Source organism: Odontesthes bonariensis, chromosome 2 (genome assembly GCF_027942865.1).
Source record: "Odontesthes bonariensis isolate fOdoBon6 chromosome 2, fOdoBon6.hap1, whole genome shotgun sequence".
NCBI lineage: Eukaryota > Metazoa > Chordata > Actinopteri > Atheriniformes > Atherinopsidae > Odontesthes > Odontesthes bonariensis.
Genome location: NC_134507.1, coordinates 42,283,035 through 42,302,620, shown reverse-complemented (window position 1 = coordinate 42,302,620; position 19,586 = coordinate 42,283,035). Strand labels below are relative to the sequence as shown.

Genomic DNA, 19,586 nt, shown 5'->3' with positions numbered 1-19,586 from the left:
TTTAAACTGTTTTTTTAAATTCTTAGATTGTTTATAATTGTATAAACGTTTGTATTGCTTTATTATGTCTTGCTACTGGATGCTTTAATTTCCTTCGGGATCAATAAAGTATCTATCTATCTATCTATCCCCTATGAATTAAGGGTTCATTTGTTTTCAGTGCAGAGCTTCTGCAGTCTCCAGCCTGACTCACCTGTGGTGCGTTTCTGGAGACCCAGGTGTCCAGCAGCAGAAGTCTCTGCCGGTGATACCTCCCGGTGGTTTTCACAGCCACGAACAGGGAGCGCTCCTCTGCGCCGGGCCGCTCACCTCGCGAGGTCCCGCTGTTGAGAAAAACATGTTTTCCACATGTTTTCTCAACAGCGGGACCTCGCGCTGCTGTCGCCGCGGTCACCTGTCTGCTGGTGGCTGCGAGGCTCGTCCTCACTGGCGGACACCAGAAGGAGCTGCCGGCTGCAGGGGGCGCGGATGTTTTCTCAACTCATTTCAGGCGGCTGGCCCAGCAGAGGAGAGCGGTGAGCGACCCGGCGCGGAGGAGCGCTCCCCCTCGGCCGGTGGAGCAGCTCACACAGGCTGACCTGTTCGTGGCTGTGAAAACCACCGGGAGGTATCACCGGCAGAGACTGGAGCTGCTGCTGGACACCTGGGTCTCCAGAAAGGCACCACAGGTGCAGCCAACAACACAACACTTCATGTGTGATTTTCCATTCGTAGCCATTGCGCTCGTATGCTCGATACAAGATCTTCAACTAATGTAGAGGGTGGGGAGTGGGTGGGGACTCGACAGGTATATGCAATTTCCCCTATTGTGACGTCACAATAGGGGAGCCATCCAAATGGCTCACAGCAGCATTTTTTTCTTGACACCAAAGTCTTTCTACTGACCTACAGAAAATGGATGGATGGGTTTTTTTTTTCGCGCTTGGAGTGTTTAAAGGAACAGTAGAGACCCAAATATGAACACAAAGACCCGCAAAAAGTGAGTTTTTCATAATATGTCCCCTTTAAAGTCAGAATAGAATTTAAGATTCTTCTCTTCACATATCGAGCTCTGACCGAGCTCCATCATTTCTTAAAGATCTCATTGTAAGATATTTTCCTAACAGAGCACTTAGCTCTCAAACTGCAGGTTTACTTGTGGATCCCAGAGTTTCTAAAAGTAGAATGGGAGGCAGAGCCTTCAGTTATCAGGCCCCTCTCTTGTGGAACCATCTGCCAGCATATGTCTGAGAAGGACCCTCTCTTACTTTAAGATTATGCTTAAAACTTTCCTTTTTTTAAAATCAAGCTTATAGTTAGGGATGGCTCAGGTGATCCTGAAACATCCCATAGTTAAGCTGCTATAGGCATAGACTGCTGGGGGGCCTCCTGTGACACATCTTTCCTCACTTTGCTCTCTTTTTTCCCCCCTTTTATTTCCTCATATGACATTATATACCATCCATCCATCCATCCATTATCTTCCGCTGGTCCGGGGATCGGGTCGCGGGGGCAGCAGTTTGAGCAGAGAAACCCAGACGTCCCTGTCCCCGGCCACTTCCTCCAGCTCTTCTGGGGGGACCCCGAGGCGTTCCCAGGCCAGCCGAGAAACATAGTCTCTCCAACGTGTCCTGGGTCTTCCCCGGGGCCTCCTCCCAGTGGGACGGGCCCGGAACACCTCACCAGGGAGGCGTCCAGGAGGCATCCTAACCAGATGCCCGAGCCACCTCATCTGACTCCTCTCGACGCGGAGGAGCAGCGGTTCTACTCCGAGCCCCTCCCGGATGACCGAGCTCCTCACCCTATCTCTAAGGGAGAGCCCAGACACCCTGCGGAGGAAACTCATTTCGGCCGCTTGTATTCGCGATCTCGTTCTGTCGGTCCCTACCCACAGCTCGTGACCATAGGTGAGGGTAGGAACATAGATTGACCGGTAAATCGAGAGCTTCGCCTTCTGGCTCAGCTCCTTCTTCACCACGACGGGCCGGTGCAGAGCCCGCATCACTGCAGACGCCGCACCGATCCGCCTGTCAATCTCCTGTTCCATTCGTCCCTCACTCGTGAACAAGACCCCGAGATACTTGAACTCCTCCACTTGGGGAAGGATCTCATTCCCGACCCGGAGAGAGCATTCCACCCTTTTCCGGCTGAGGACCATGGTCTCAGATTTGGAGGTGCTGATTCTCATCCCAGCCGCTTCACACTCGGCTGCGAACCGCTCCAGTGAGAGCTGAAGGTCACGGCGCCGACGACGCCAACAGAACCAATGTATGTAACATTATATACATTTGGGATTATTGTTGTAATTAACTTGTGTTTCTCTTTTTCAACAGGTATCCTTTGAATGGTGTTTTGGTGTTTGTTGTCCCCTCAAACCCCAGCTGGTCGAGGCGGATGGCCACCCTTCCTGAGTCTGGTTCTGCCAGAGGTTTCTTCCTGTTCCTGGTTTCTCCACAGTCGCCTCAGGGACACTCAGAACGGTGATTGGACTGAAGAGAAGTTTCGGTTCAATCTGTTGGTTTCCTTAGCTTGGGAATATTTTTTTTTAAATTGGCTCTGTATGTCTGAATTGGACTAATTTTAGATTTAATTAATTGGATTGGAGGCTGTGCAGTGGTGTGGTGGTTAGCACCGTCGGCTCACAGCAAGAGGCAATGACTTCTATGTCCATATGAATTAATAAATTCAGTCCAGTACTGAATTTTGTCCATGCCCCTTGTGTACAGATATGTCTCCAGATTCTCAGAATCCCTCGATATTACGTTCTGTAGATTGGAATATAAAAAGTCTTTACAATTTTAAATTGAGGAACGTCATTCTGAAACTGCTGAACAATTTGTAGGTTTTTTTTGTGCAGATTGTGAAACCTCTGCCCATCTTTACTTCTGAGAGACTCTAAGGTGCTTGTTATACCCAATCATATTACTGACCTGTTGCGATTAACCTATAAGGCAATATTTTCCTATAGCTTCAAAGATTCTTTTTAATACCACTTACTTTTCTAGCGTTCTGCTAACCACTTCCCAAGTTTTTTGAGACGTCTTGCTGCCATAAAATTCAAGTATAGCTTCCATTTTTTAATGTTAAATTTATATTGTGTAATTCTGTGAAACTTCTCTTGAAAAACAGTTGAGGCCAGATGATCTAATTTTTTTAGAACAACTTTATTGTCAAAAAGAGGGTAATTGAGTAAAGGAAAGTGATACAAATGTATTAAAGATAAATGTCAAAATATTAACAATTCAAGATAGAAATAAGTAGTTATAGTATAGTCCAGATAGAAAAAAAAGAAAAATAGAAACAATCGTGAAGCTGAACAGCTAAACTCTGGATGGTCTTTTCCTTTGACGGAGAGGAGACTGTACGTTCCACTGTCTTGCTGCAGAAGCTCTGAAAAAAAAAAAAAAAAAAAAAACACAACACAGCTGAGGCTTAAACTGTGGCCTCTCTCCACAGAAAGCTTTTAGAAAAACAACAGAAATGGGAACACGCCCTGTAGTACTACAAAGGCAGGTTTCACATCTGTGCTGCTGGAAAAAGACATCAAATATTTGCATTAGTGGTAGAGTTAAACTCGTTTGTGAATCCTTTATAAAGTATCACATTTCTAATATACCAGCAAGTGTTAAAAGGGAGTCATTTGTTGAACTGAAGCCTTTTCAACTTTCTGAGACAATTTTCCTAAGTAAATAAGAATAATTTTATCTAAAATGGATTCATTTTTGGTTTCAGTGTCTGCTTTCCACACAAATACATACGGCACATCACAGTGTGACACATGCTTTCAATTCCACTGAAGTTACCCTGGCTTCCTTTCTAACCTGAAAGACTTCCAAGCAGTGACCTTGGTGCCAGCTTGTTAATCGACATTCTTCCTTGGGTGATTAGCAGCAATACCTGCTCTTTAACAGAGGCTACCAGGGGCTTGTACTTAAGAGCAGGATTAGTGGCTTTGCCAGGTAACTTCTAGTTCAAATCTGGATTTTTGATAGCATGAAGCTGCCTCACTTCTTACTGGGCATATTAACATGGCAACTTCTGCTTGAAATCTAATCTGGAGCAGTTTAGGGGTCCTGTTAAGGTCCTGCTAATCCACAAATTTAAAACTACCCCGGTTCCCAACTAATCAATCATTTTAGACTAAAATGACTAATGAAATAAAAATTATATTGGTGCATGGACAGTGAGAGTCTCTCTCCAAGAAAGACTACACCGTTTGACTTTCACTGAAAAGCATAGATCTTCGCAGAAAAGAATGCTTATGCAGCCTAAAATAAAAGCAATAGTTCTAAAGCTTGCTCCTGCTGACTTTTAAATAACATTTTTTCTATTCATTAAAATCATCACTGAACAACGAAAGATTTTAGCCATTTTCTTAGATGGCGAACAAGTGTAATGTATGTATGTTCATATTTATATCCACATCCTAGGGCCCTTATTGCCCAATAAGGCCTGAAATAAAATTTCAAATTCCTCCGAAAACAACTTTTTGGTTGTTTTTCTTTCTTTGTGTAAAACAAAACTACAAACAACAAAGAAATTATTTAGAACAAGTTTTGTTGTTATTTGAGCAAAAAATATGAACAAAAGCAAAGTGGCTTTCTATTCTGGGATATATAGATTTAACTAAAAATACTTCAGACTTGGTAAGACATACCTGGGTTGCCAGGTTTTTAGCATGTGGATAAACCCCAGCTTTTCCACAACATAAATTAACATAACTTTAGCAAGATGCATCACGACTGCATTTGTAACCGCTTTCCACTGGCCCTGAAATACAGAAGCCCAAAGGTAGCGGCAGCAATGGAAGTTAAAGAGAAAACCAATTTTCTTTCAAAAGAAATTGTCCTAAACCACAAAGTCGAATTAATTGATAAAATAGTTTTCTTTTTTTGCCACATCCATCCTATAAAATGTTTAAAAAGACCTTAACTGAAACCAGTGAAACCTTTTCTTTAAACTTTTACGAGCCTGGATGACAGAAAATTAATTTAGGTATTTAACTAATAGGTCTTAAGGTTTGTTGTCATTTGGTACAAAGAACATTTAAACCAGTGTTGCACTTGAACAAAATAAGAAGGAAACTTTGTCACATGCCTCAAGAATACACCTGCAGCCCCTTTACTTAATAATTATCGTATTATCGGTCAATTCATGCTTTAATGATGAGGCAGTGATATTAATCAGGTTATTAATTTGCACATTTCCACGGTCAGCTTTGCTGGTTTGGCAGCATTCAGCAGATGTATTACATGTATTTCTAGAAGTCTAGAAATACATGACTGATTTGTCATTGGATGACCCATCCTACAACCCTGAATTGGATTAGGCAGGTATAAAAAAAAAAGAAATAAAAAAAAAAGAATGAATTGATAGGATAGGTACGGAGCCCCTTAAGGGATATGGAGGGATTTTTTTTTTTTGCGAGATCTCGCAAAAGTTTTTTTTCCACGTCAGTGAACCGGAAGTAAAACAGACACAGCGATTTCAGATGTCTCTCACTTATGTCAAAGCCATGTCTACGTGCAAGAACGGATTTGATGTCTTATATGTTAGGCCAATACTAAAATAGAAATCAATAAACTTCTCCCACGGATGATGGGTAGGCTCCTCCATCGCTGTGTCTGTTTTACTTCCAGTTCACTGACGTGGGAAAAATACTTTTTGAAAGATCCCGCAATACTTTTGCGAGATCTCGCAAAAAAAAAAAAAAAAAAAAAATCCTCCATGTCCCTTTAGGGGCTCCGTAGATAGGACAGATCCAGAGTTGGAAAACCTAGGATGACTTGCCAAGTTGATAATAACAATAAAATTGTAATAACTCTTAGAGAGATCTCCATTATTAGCATTAGTTAAGCCAGATAACTAGTAGAAACTTTGAATACGTAAAACTTGGCTCACAGCACAGTTTTCCTTTGTGCGTAGCAAAATACATGTCCCAGTGAGTTATGATGATCAGGCTTTGATAGAACTTTGCTCTTTAAATGAAGGACAATGCCTACTCACATCAGGTCAATTTAATTCCAAACTTATCTGCTTTTCCTGGAGGTGCACCCACTTCTATTTCTATTTAATATTGGCTTATTTTTCTCAATCTACAAATCACCTAATATAAATACTTCTTTAGTATATGTTTTAAGTCATATGTATGAAATCATACAGAAAATTCTAAAGGGTTGGCAAATTTAAGCACCGCCGTATTCATTTCATCTGTAAAATTAACTATATCATTGTCAACAAATCCCATTAAAATGCCAAAAGCCAGCAATGGTGACATGTAGTATTACTTTAACACTATTCAAGAGTCTCCTTTGTTGGTAGTAGCCTCCCCAGCAGAACAATGTGCTTCCCAAGCTGCAAAAATGGCTCAATAACAGTTTCAGTAGGAGTAAGGATCTCATGCAAATGTTCTTTTGCCAGACTTCACCTGTGAATAACCCCTGTCCATGCATTGATGGATCACAGCTGATTTGCAGGCACAAAGGCTAACTACACAGCTTAGGCTGGTTGTTGAAATGTTGCGACTGTTCAGGGATTAAAGAAAAGAAAAAGGGCCAAAGCAAGATATATTCAGTCCAACTATTTGAAAGGCGAGTGCCATCCATCTTTTCAATTCGGTCGCTTCCAAGACTAGATTTATACTAAGATGAAATTGCAGAACCAGAACTGCAACTCAAACATAAACTGTGTTGGACTAAAGGCAAAATAACAAACTTACTGCTGTTCATTTCTCCGCACATGTAGGACACTGGTCTCCCCACTTACACCTGTGAGGACACAGAAGACACAGATTTATCTTTGGCATCTGTATCGAGCAGACTGCTTTAATTTCGAAGAAACTGAGGCTTATTTTTTTAACAGGCTCTCATTTCCATGATCACCAGATTACTGAGACAGTTTAAAGTTGGAGAATCTTACTTGTTCCTTGATCACTGAAGATTGCACTGAGTCCTTCGTTAAACGTTAAGTTGACATTTACACCTAGATCATAGGGAGGAGGAAAAATGGACAATTTAAGGCTTTAAGGGGTGTGTGTGTTTATGCTGGGTCATTTTTTCTCTACAAGGCAATATTAGATGGAAAGATTTGATCCATACTGATTAAGTCAAGAAACGTAAATTCAGTTAAATGTAATGTACATTTATTTCAAGTTTAAAGTTTGTTGTGTTTAAAAAAAAACAACAACAACTTTCACTTATTTACAAGGGGAAGTTCAATACGATGTTTAGAGATAAATATTAATACTGCCATCTGAATGGTAGTTTCCTCACCAACTCTGAAGCAGGAATACACACTTCTAGTGCCTAAACATTGATGTGTTCTTACCTTTTGGTGTGCTGAAGGCTCTATCATTCACAGCTCCTTTAGGTATCACTGTGAAAAAGTCAAAGAGAAGCATACTCAGTCAGTATGTACTGCAGTCACCTCAAAACAGATGTCAGGTGGGAGAACTTCCAGGAGTCAAATCACATTGGTAGGTCGACAAATAGGTAGCGGAGTACATCCAGTTGAGAATCAGTCGTACAATATGCATATCTTTGGACTATCGGGGATAACAGAGCAAAACCCACACAGGCATAGGCATACAGAGAACATGCAAACTCCATGCAGAATGGTCCCATCTGACCAGCTGATAGAAACCCAGGAAGTCCTTGATGTGAGGTGGCAGGACTGACCTCTGCAATATCATACTGCCTGACATGGATATTAAGGAATTCCATTACATTAACTTTATAGATTTTCTGCCACCTAAAAATCATGCATAATGTGCTGTGGTTTTCCAGCTAAAACTCCAATTTTTGAATTTACAACAAGAGATGAATCTGTTTAAAGCAGGGCTCAGTAATATGGGGTTTGTTTACCATGCAATACACACCCCAAAGCTGTAGGGGGAGCTCCGTAGAAAATAGGCGACAGTCTAGCCAGACTGTCGTAAACCCACCAGAGGCAATTTACGGTTTATTTTTCAAGACACTGGCAGAGAGTTGGAAAAGTAGAGATGCTTAACTCGAATCTCTTGGGCAATCCGGGCTGATTGGATCATTTCGAGGAGGGGATTCGAGTTATACTGACCACTTGAATCACTTATTAAAAAAAAAAAAATAAATCAAAGAGCAGCCTACGGCTACAAGTTCATTCATTTATTTTTGTCAAGTAATAATTCAATGCCATTTTATCTGAAAGCCAGACACAACAGCTAGTGTGTGCATTTACACAGCGACAAATGTGGTAGCATTAGGTGAGGCAATGCTGAGTTTAGACCTACAAGTAAACAACATGGAATGATCTTGCCCTCCCTATATCACTAAATGATTATTTTTCAACGACTGTACAAGATGCATGAAGCCACGCTAACCGAGCCTGTAGCTGCCTACTGTAGCTGCCTACTGTAGCTGCCTACTGTAGCTGCCTACTGTAGCTGCCTACTGTAGCTGCCTACTGTAGCTGCCGACTGGGCTCTCGCTCGTCAAGTCACGAGACAGAATCGAAACTTAAAAAGCTCCGAGTTGGCATGGATCCGCTACTTGCCCGTCTGACCGCTGAATCGCTGGCTCTGGGTGACTCAGCGGTCAGACGGGCAAGTAGCGGTGGTTCTGCCATCACGATATCTATTACAAACTATATTACAACTCTAGAAGCTAACCGCATTCAATTTAGCCGTCGACAGCTAATGGAGAGGGGGTGTGTCTGTCAGGCTCCCTGGCTCGGCTCAGAGCCCTTTACGACCTGCCGTGAAGCAGTAGTTCTCGGCTCTCGTGTGTCGCGAGACTTCCAGAGCTAAACAAAGCCCGCGGCGCCACAGGCAAAGTTGCAATCGCTGTTTCGGGCTAGGGCCACCAGATGGAGATGGAAATGTCACCGTTTTCATCTGAACGGGTCAGCCAAGCAAACTGATGATTGCCACGCAATTTTATGACCATGAAAAAGTTGCATAGAATGTCTTTAAGGTATTCTATTAAAGTAACTGCAAAAATGGCTGCTTTGCTTATTGGATGAAGCAGAAACGAACTTTAAACACAGCACTAATACTGCACTTGTGTTAAAAACTAGGCGTCAAATAAATGGATGTGGAAGGGATTGATGTAAAAACAAAGACGATCCCTAACCACTGGAGATGGAGAAAAAAAATTCAGCTAACTTTCCTGCAAGAAAGGCTGTGGTTGCATTAACTGTTGTTTGACAGCAAAAACATTCCTGCTGGAGCCTTTTTTGTTTGGCGTTTGTAGGTTTACCGGTCTGTGATGGACTGGCGACCTGTCCAGGGTGTACCCCGCCCAATGACCGCTGGGATAGGCTCCAGCCCCCCCCCCCCGCGACCCGACAGTTGAATTAAGCAGGTATAAAAATGGATGGATGGATGGCGGTTTACCGGTTGCTAACAAGGATTTTTCTGGGTGCCATTTGTTAGCACTGCGGTGAACGAGCAGCATGTTCATGGTATGAGATATGTTCTGGATCAATATTTCTTGAGTTTTACCCCTGTGACCAGCTTCACTCAGTTGCAGCTCTGGTAATTAGTAAACTGCAGTTCTTGCCTGAAGGATGTTATACCTGTTCGTTCCAGAGCCATTGACTTTGATTGGCCATCTTCTTCTTGCCTGGGTCTGGACACACGCCTGATAACCACAAACAAACAAACTTTATTTCTCTCTCTTTTTTTTTTTTTTTTTTTATAAATAATGCTGTTTACATGTACAGATAGATTCTTGGAAAGAGGAATATTAAAAATGCAAAACGATGTTCGCCTGATGTAGATAATACAAATGAAATGTCTCTGAATAAATTCCAGAATTTTTTTATTTGTTACTGACCTTTCCCTTTCTTTTGTTATTTCAAAACAAACTAAAATGATACTTTACATCCAAGCTGAACTTATCAACTCAGTTAAAACAGAATCAATAAAAAAAATTAAAAAAAAAATTCTAATGTCCAGTTATGCATGAACAAAATGTTAATACTTCTGTCTGCAATGCATCTACAAAACACACGAATTCTCTATAAAAGGACTTTGACTGACTTGAGAAAGCAGAAAAAGTTAAACTTCTTATATCTTTCATTTTTCCTGTATTCTTCTATCAACTAACATTTTTCAGACTCACGCTTTCATTAGTCAAAATAAAAACCTACCGGTCACTCTGTGCCAGTCTCGCCAACTGGGGGTTTGCACGAGGCGGCTGTGGTGTAAAGAAGGTAAATGGTGGGAGTGGCTTCAGCTTGACTGAAGAATCCTGGACTGCATCCTGAGGTGAGATCAGAATAATATCACATCTTCAATGACAGTAAAGAACTCTTGCCTCCACACGGTTTTTTTAATGTAAGAAAATTAAATTTTTTTGGGGGGAATAACTCATTATTTAAAGAGATTTTTCAAAAACAAGAAGCTATTGTTTTTAAGAAGAAAGAGGTATTCAGATGTATTGGCCATCAAACAGTCCAGTTTGCCACCAAACATCGTAGTCAAGGCAAATGTGTTAAGAATAAACTAAATAGTTGTAAAAAATACAGCACATAGGTAAGAAGATGCTGTTCACTGAAAACCTCCAAACAAAAGTGTTGCGCAATCTGGCACCACTAACAAAACTATTGATTACCAACGTTTAGGCCCCCAAGCCCTCCTCAGGACAAGTGCTCGTAAGATAAGAGCAACGGGAAAAACAATGTCAAAATCATTTCAGTTTTCACATAATCACTCTAACAGAGTATTCACCCAATAGTATGATCTGTTTCTCAGCTGTAAGAACTTTGGTATGACTTTGCCGTTTCCAAACAAGTTGGCCCACTGTGTAAAATGTCAAATAGACTGGATTTAAAAAAAGATTGCAAATAATTCAAATCCGAGATTTTCTTAAAAATACCAGACAATATTATTAGGGCTGGGCAACGATTAAAATTTTTAATCTAATTAATCACATGATTTAATCACGATTAATCGCATTTGTACGCAAAATCCAAAAATTAATTCAAAAGTAGTGTATAGCTTTTAGCATTTAGTTTTATTTTAAATGTGCTGCCATATGAATGAAAGTGCCATAACATTTGTTGTGCAAACACACTTTTAACATCAGCATCTTTCTGTAGTTTTTATGTAGAAGCCTCGCTCCACTGTCTGTTTCCTTGAATGACTTGCTGCTATCAGTTGTGTGTTTTGCCTTTAAGTGATATTTTAGACTGGAACTACTACGCTGAGAAGACAATTCAACTTGGCAGAGTTTACAGATGACTTTGGTTCTGTCGACTCCGCCGTCTGGAAGAACTTTAAAATGAAAATGGCCGAGTAAAAGTTCCGTACCCTTCTCCATGTTTGGTGGATCCGCCGATTACTTTCTTTTCCGGTTCCGCAGCAGACAGCAGCAGACTTTTACAAAATAAAAGCCTGTGAGCAACACACTTTTACAATAATAAAAGGGGCTGCGTGTCGTTCCCCCCCCCCTCTCTGCCCCCTGCTTCCTGTCTCTCTGAACTTTCCTATCCATTAAAGGCAAAAAAGCCCCCACAAACATTTTTTTTTTTTTAATTTAAAAAAAAAAAGTATTAATGCGCGATAAAATAATTATCGGCGTTAAATAATCAATGCTTTAACGCGATAATAACGAGTTAACTCGCCCAGCCCTAAATATTATATATTGGTACTTATATATTTGCATAATGCACTTTTTATCCTGCTAGAAATGTGTTACTGATTGGTCAGATGATACCAACTTCACCTGTTTTACAACACTGTGCACACAATGTCAGAAAAGCTAGGATGATAACCAGACCATCGCACTGCTTAGCAAAATCTGTTAGTTTGTTAACCAGAATATATCCTGAAAATGTTTAACCTGCTCTGTAGTACAGGCACCTTGCAGTCATTGAGTCAACCATTAAAACTTCTCTGTATACCAAAGCATTCTGTAGTCAAACGTGAGGTGCTCTGTCTGACGGCTAAATTATGGGAGGAATTTGGTTATGCAACAGGACAATGATCCCAAACACAGCAGCAAATCTACAACAGAATGTCTGAAAAAGAAAAGAACAGAGTTGCTGCAATGGTCCAGGCAAAGTCCAGACCTCAACCTGACCATAATAGAGCTGTGTATACATGCCCACATATCTGAATAAATGTTATTACATAAAATAAATAATCACGCAGTGTAATATGCCACATTCTGTGCATCTGAGGTGACATTTACCTACTCTTAAGACCTGGTAAAGTGAAACATTTTTTTGTCCTGATACGTTAAGCTTTTGAATTGAAAGAGGAAGTAGTTGTTGTTGTTTTTCACGCAGTTGTAAATTGTTCCGAAACCCTTTACATCACTCGGTATTAATGCCACCCTGGCACAGATGTCTAACTTACCCATAATACCCCTTCCACTTCACCTCAGTACATCTCATATGAGCTCAGCCCCGGCAAAATCTGGATCTTGTATGTACAAGTTGTTAGTTTGTTTTTTTTTAGCTGCTGCAGTGACTACAGAATTGTCTGTTGTGCAGTGCCACTGCAATTTTACTGACACTAGCACAGATGATGAAATCCCAAATATTACGTTTGGAACTATCATTCTTAGATTAAAGTTCCATCTCTACTTTGTACTGCATACAAAGTAAAGAAAGTTTCCCCGTGCATGAGTGGGTTCTCTGCAGATACTCCGCTTTCCTCCCACAGTCATGCAAACACTTGCATGTTAGGTTAAATGATGATTCTAAACCAGAGGTCTTCAACAGGGGGTCCGCGACCCCCAGGGGGTCCGTGGAGGTACTGCAGGGGGGGTCGCGAAATCTTTGGTTGATTAGACGATTTAAAAACAGTTTTTTCTCACAAATTGTGTGCAAACGTGTGCCATCCACAGATGGTTTGAGGATTCATTGTCCCATCTACATGCATGTTTAAAGGGACACTATGTAATAAATTAAGTCATTTATTAGCTCAAATCAACATATTCATTCATAAGTTAGTCCTCATTGGTGTAAAATGATCTCTGTCAAAAATCTCACTTATCCTCCTGAGTGAAGAATAACTAGTCTGTATCTACATAGAGCGGGCAAGCTCTATGGAGGCTGCCATGTCCTTCCGGTCTATGAAAAATGACGAAGTGCCGAGAGGGACACAAAGCACTTCGAATCGCGATTTCCCCAACGCCAGGCCTACAAGCAGAAATGACGTCATTGTGACGTCATTTCCGCCAAATGGCTTATTACAGCCGCTAATGCTAAATAGATTTTATTCCTTGGCACATATGTCTTTGTGTTCATTAGCTTTCTTTTTGTAAGTGCATCATCTTCTTCTTTTTATTATTATTCCTATGCTCCCCCTGGATATCTTCTTTTTGGCGTTATGCTCACATTTGTAAACTGTTATTTTGTTGATTTACTAATAAAGTTTAAAAAAAAAAAAGCTAAATAGATTTTATCTCGTAAATTATCCCACTAATAATGCATTGATTGTTACCAAACTTCTGCCGTAGTACACATAGGCTCTTAACTCACAAAACGAGGCATTAGAAAGTTTGTAAGTTTACCGGGAGTTTATTTACCGCTGCTAATGCTCCTATTGCTAACACAGGCTAATGCTAACGCTGCGTCGACGTCACTTCCGGTAACTCCCGGAATATGACTAATTGCATTGCTTGCACACCAAAGGAGATGTTATGTTATCTGACATGTTATCTGTCATCTGTATTCATAGTGTTGTTGTATGTGTGTTATATAATCCTTTGTACTGTGTGTCTTGATTTCTTTTTGTTTGTATGGACCTTGAGTCTGAAGCTATAGCTTCTTGAATCTTGACACATTCCGCTTGCCGTAGTCCAAGAAGTTGCAGCGCACATTTGAAAACGTGAGGCGCTAGAGAGCAAATTCATTCAACTTTGCAAAATAAAATTGCACCACTAGATGGGGGAAGAAATTACATAGTGTCCCTTTAAAGTTAAAATCTGTGGATTATTTGAATAGCTCAGTGTTGTATGCAAGATGTTTGTTTATAAATGGCAGTGGCACGGCCACCCTGTACCTTGCACATGTTTAAAATAAAAACATGAATCTATTAACCTGTGTATTATTTGAATAGCTTAATATTGAATGTACAATAACAGAGTAGCTATGTTTATACACGGCACTAGGCCCCGTTAAATATAAAACACAATTGTATGCCATATAAATAGTAGGGGGGTCCCTGCTCCAACTCTCCATAAGTTTGGGGGTCCCTGGCTTGAAAAACATTGAAGACCCCTGTTCTAAACCAACCCAGGGCGTACCCTGCCTCATGCCCAATAGCAGCTTTTATAGGCTCCAGCGCCCCCATGCCCCTGAACTGGAATAAAGGGGTATAGATAATGGATAGATCAATTTTTTTTTTTGTACCAAGTTTAATAGAAAACATTATTCTATAAATATATTCTAATTTGCAAATATCGCATGCTGTTTATAATGTTTATTTTACATGAACACAAACCTTTTATATCATCTTATTTTTAGTTTCTAATTAGTATACTGTCACTGATGGTTTCTCTAATGTAGGAAGATCTGACCTGTGCAGTGGCGGTATTGGTGTCTCCTGTCAGGCTGCAGTTGTCCATCTGTTCCTGCATCTCTCTTTCCTTTTCTGCCGTCTTAAGAGCAAACTCTAGTTCAGCTGCCAGCTGCTCATCACCAGAGAAAAACTCCTTCACCTCGTTTCGGTAGTCCTGCATTGTCACCTGATGGAATACATTTAGTGCATCATTACACCCAAAGGCTCAGTGCAATCACAACAGGCTGCTAGCGTCAAAGCCGTGCAAAATTTTGCAGTGCTTTCCGTGTTCCTCTTTTTTTTTTTTGAGTCACCTTCCCAAAACCGACCTGATCTAGTTGTACTGAAAGCAATATGATCATAACCTGTGGAACTACTGCATTGCATTTTACTCCTCAGTAAGTCGATGCAACAACTCAATAATAGAAGTACAGTATGTTTGGAAAAATTACAGTGTTTTTATACTGGTCTTCCCTCATGATGGAAAAGAGCATCCAAATGTCCACACTACCTGCAGGTAGGCCATGAGGTCTCTGAGGATGGGAGAACGTTTTTGCTCCAACAGGCTTTTCAGGCTAATGATTAAGGGAACTGTGTTCTCTATGAAGGTCTTCTTCTGGACCTGAGGATGAGAAGGTAAGAATCACGTCAGTCTAAATTCATTTTTAGGTAATTAACAACAGCTGTCTTTGTATTTTTGGGGCAAAATACATGCATTTTATTTTGTAACAACCATGTGTTGGGACTATATATTACAGTAATAGTAACTGCCAGAAACAAACTGCCAGTGGAGATTAAACTTTCACCAAATGTAGACCTTTTTAAATCCAGGTTAAAAACATTTCTTTTCTCATGTGTCTATGCATGAAATCTGCACGATATCTTTTAATTTATCTGGACTGTTGCTTGTTTTTAAATTAATTTAAATGATTTTGTTTGTTTCTCTTTATATTATTTTATGTATTTTTAATGCTTCTTCCACTCCCTGCTGCAATGCTTTTATTTTATGTAAAGCACTTTGAATTGTTTTGTACATGAAATGTGTTATACAAATAAATTTGATTTGATAATAAGTAGTAAGGGTTTACTCCTTGGAGATGCTACAATTATATCATTAGAATTGTGAAAATAACTGAATAGGCTTTGGAGCTGTAAGGACATGCATACACAAAAATGTTGCATTATATTACTTCAAGTAATTAGTGATAGAATACAATTTGCTTTTTAGTTTTTAAAAGTATTAAGGCCAGAACTTCTCACCTGTGACACCACCTTCTTTTTAGCAGCCTCCAGAACAGCCTTGGCCATAGAGGCCATGTTCTCCTCCTCTGGTTCCTCTCCTGTAGCCCCACCTGCTGGAGTACATATGGCCCGCAGCTTCATCTCCTTCAGACTCAAGATGTTGAAGGTCTCTGATAAAATTTCAGCACCATTTGCATCCAGAGGCAGGTCCTCGTCTGCAAAGCATGCTGGGATAAAAAAAGAAAAAAAAAAGCCTTCTCTTCAAGCTTTGTAATGGTCCGGAATTCCTAAATATTTTAAGATGCCCCAAGATGTTGAGTGTTCATAAATAACCATTTAATCTATTTTTCAATTCAATAATACTTTATTAAGCCCCAAAGGGAAAATATATCGCTGCAGTAATAGTCGACGTCATGAGGTTCTTCACAAATAAAATAGTTTAATAATTAAATGACATTCATTTCCACTATTGTTACTGATATATTACCAAGTACAGCACACTCCAGAAGAGTCTTTAGAACCTGATGTTATTTGCATTGAAACTATATGTATACAGTTTCTGTCAAGTCAAGCTCTCCAAACTAACCACAATAGCTTCTTCTAAACCATCAACTTGTATTTTAGACCCTATCCCAACCAGAGGAGGTTTTCCCTTAATTGACACAGAGACAGATTGATCAAATCCAATATGGATGTTGACAGGATGTGTACCTCAGCCTTTTAAGGTTGCTGTAATTAAACCTTCACTTAAAAAAAAAAAAAAAAAAAAACTACTTTTGATTCAGAAGTGATTTTTGAAGTGTAGGCAAACAGTTTTGTTAATTGTTCAAGGCACAGGTGAATTCTGGGTGGATTTGTGCATGTCCTTGACTTGTGGTGTGAGCGGTATCAGAGCAGAACTGGAGCAATCGCTCCGGCCATTTGATAAAAACTCGCCCCACACTCTACTATTTTGTACGCTCCTCGCTCGCTCCGTTCACATGCTCTGGACCTTAGTCTACACATGCATGTAAGTATAGATAAAGGGCAGAGTGTAGTGCTAGCAGAACCAGAAACAGATAAATGAGGAATCGTCTCTGTGTTCTTTCCAATTTTAAGTTTCACTTTAGAGGTCCACGTGTGTGCTTACCTAAGACAGTCTGGTTGATCTTGTTGGTGATATTGAAGCGCTGTGCATCTGTGAAGTGCTCTAACAGAAAGCGATAGATCCGAAAGCGCTTCTCTCGGTTCTCAGCTCCTTTCAGGGAGAAACTAATCTTTTCTCTGCACAAAATAATAAATCAACACATAAAAAAAAGAATTACTCAAAAACAAAAATCACTAATAAATTTAAGATGTGACTTCTCGTATACTCCACAGCAACAGTGCTTTTTTTAAATAAAAGAAAAACTGGGTTAGAAATGATGTTTACTACCTCTCACTTTGAGGGAACTTGTTATAGGACTTGTGCTTGCTGTATGAGTTGAAGTGGAAGATGCACTCAATGAAGTGCTGGCTTAACATTTCTGGGTTCTTCTTGAGCAAGAGATGGAGTAGGCAGTATTCACACAGACTGGAACAGGAAACACGATTAGATTAGGTTGATAATATGACCAAATTTGTACTCTTCATAAAGAGGAGCATAAAAGTTCTGGGTCAGCTCTTGTGCTCTCAACAGCTTCACTTGTTGTCAAAGGCAAGGCAAGGCATCTTTATTTATATAGCGCATTTCATACCACAGGCAACTCAATGTGCTTTACATAAAGACAAGGCATTTAAAAGAACAGCATAAAGCAGCATAAAAACAAGCAATTTAAAGAGAAAAAAAAAATAGAATAAAAATTAAAAGCAATCAAAGAAGAGGGGAAAAAGAAAAATATAAACTCAACCATAAGCACACCGAAAGAGAAATGTTTTTAACCTGGATTTAAAAGTGCTTACAGTTGGGACTGATTTTAGTTCTGCTGGTAGTTTGTTCCAGTTGTGTGCAGCATAACAGCTAAAAGCTGCTTCACCGTGTCTAGTTTGAACTCTGGGCTCCACTATCTGACCTGAGTCAGTAGATCTCAGAGCTCTACTGGGTTTATACTCTGCTAGCATGTCATTCATGTATTCTGGACCTAAACCATTCTGTGATTTGTAGACAAGTAGCAGAACTTTAAAATCTATTCTGTATCTGACCGGGAGCCAATGTAAAGACTTGAGAACTGGGGTGATGTGATGTGATCTCTTTGTTCTGGTTAAAACTCAGGCTGCAGCGTTCTGAATGAGCTGCAGCTGTTTGAGACTCTTTTGGGGGAGTCCAGTCAGAAGACCATTACAGTAGTCAAGTCTGCTGGAGATGAAAGCATGAATCAGCTTCTCCTGATCTGTTTGGGACATGAAACCCTTAATTCTGGATATGTTCTTAAGTTGATAAAAGGCTGATTTGGTGACTGATTTGATATGATAGTTGAAGGTCAGGTCTGAGTCTATCAGCACGCCGAGGTTCCGGACTTGGTGTTTAATTTCTAGAGACAGTGACTCAAGATGTTTACTGACAGCAAACCTCTTCTCTTTGTTGCCAAACACAATGACCTCAGTTTTTTCTTGATTTAACTGAAGGAAATTTAGGTTCATCCACTTTTTGACCTTTTGGCTCTAAGCAGTCGCACAATGACTCTATAGGACTGCAGTCAAAGATTCCAGAATTTCTGCATCAGATTCACATCTTGCTGCTATGCCAATTTATCCATTCTAGCAGATCCCAAAAGTGTTCGAGACTTAGTTTTGTTACATAAAACTTTAACATGTACAAGGTTGTTACATTTTGACCAAAAAGTGGGGCACATTGTCAGCCAAAATACTAACACAGACTGTGAGATTACAAATGTGTGCTTGTTTTACAGCACTTTGTGATGTTTTGTGATTTTCTCCCAAAATCATTCAATACAACATTGAGCTTTAATAGAACAGGATTGACTTTACAATAGAGAAAGAATTGGTTTACCTGGCAATAGCAGGAACTGGGTCTACCAGTGCCACCATGAAGCGGAAGAAGAGAGAGCCTTTCCATTTCACAAATTCCTCCTAGAAATAAAGAAAGAAAAAAAAAATGATATCAGAGGCATTTAGTGACAATCATGCAATCCTGCTAAAGAATCCCTCTTTAGCCCCTTTCACACTGAGACCCGCTACCTTAGCGGGTCCAAACTGCACCTTCGACCCGCGTCGAGCAATGTGAACGCTTGGCGGTAGCATGGTTGCCGCGTCTGTCACGGCGGTGTCGCACCGTGACGTCAAAATGACGTTTCAGGCCTGGCGCTTCCCTTGAAAAGACGGCGCAGCGCGTTGTCGTGCACCAGTCAATTTTTGTAACTTGGCGGCGCTGACCACAACGAACCGGATGGACCGATGTGAGACCAGGCTCAGTGAGGAGGTGCGTTTGTACAGGCAGCTGTACGAAACTGCAGTGAAACAGCACAGGGACCAACGTAAACTCCCAAAACTGCTGCACAGAGATGGGCAGAACTTTGGGGAAAGAGGGAGAGTTCTGTAAGAATGTGTGGAAGAAGCTACGGGACAGATACGTGAAGGCAAAGAAGAGGGCAGAGACTCTGTTGATGCCGGGGGCTTCAGACCTTTACCTCTATTGACTGAATTAAAAAATGAAAATGATCTGAAAACTGCAGCAGTATCATTAATTACAGTATTCTTGCTCTTGACAGCGGCATTGTTTTCTTCTCCACTTTCGTGGTTGTAGAGTAGAGGTAACCTTCACGTAGCAGCGCCACCTCTGTGACGGAGAAAATTGCAACTACTGGTGCATCGACTTGCACCACTATACATGGCGGGCACGAAATTGTGACGTCATCAACACCGCTCGCGCTACCAGACGCGGCAACCATGCTGACCC

The 19,586-nt window shown here is 40.6% G+C and overlaps 1 protein-coding gene across 1 annotated transcript in view; it reads right to left on the bottom strand.

Moving 5' to 3' along the window:
* Positions 1 to 3,163: 3,163 nt before the first annotated feature.
* ncapd3 (non-SMC condensin II complex, subunit D3) overlaps positions 3,164 to 19,586 on the bottom strand; it is a 45,378-nt gene continuing 28,955 nt past the window's right edge. Inside the window, exons 24-35 of the mRNA XM_075481839.1 lie at positions 18,681 to 18,760; positions 17,127 to 17,264; positions 16,842 to 16,975; positions 15,731 to 15,939; positions 14,982 to 15,092; positions 14,490 to 14,657; positions 10,108 to 10,220; positions 9,532 to 9,596; positions 7,306 to 7,353; positions 6,898 to 6,960; positions 6,698 to 6,746; positions 3,164 to 3,369 (exon numbers count right to left, since the gene is read on the bottom strand). Coding sequence (XP_075337954.1) covers positions 3,300 to 3,369; positions 6,698 to 6,746; positions 6,898 to 6,960; positions 7,306 to 7,353; positions 9,532 to 9,596; positions 10,108 to 10,220; positions 14,490 to 14,657; positions 14,982 to 15,092; positions 15,731 to 15,939; positions 16,842 to 16,975; positions 17,127 to 17,264; positions 18,681 to 18,760 — 1,248 coding nt within the window. The 3' untranslated portion in view covers positions 3,164 to 3,299. The remainder of the gene's footprint in view (positions 3,370 to 6,697; positions 6,747 to 6,897; positions 6,961 to 7,305; positions 7,354 to 9,531; positions 9,597 to 10,107; positions 10,221 to 14,489; positions 14,658 to 14,981; positions 15,093 to 15,730; positions 15,940 to 16,841; positions 16,976 to 17,126; positions 17,265 to 18,680; positions 18,761 to 19,586) is intronic.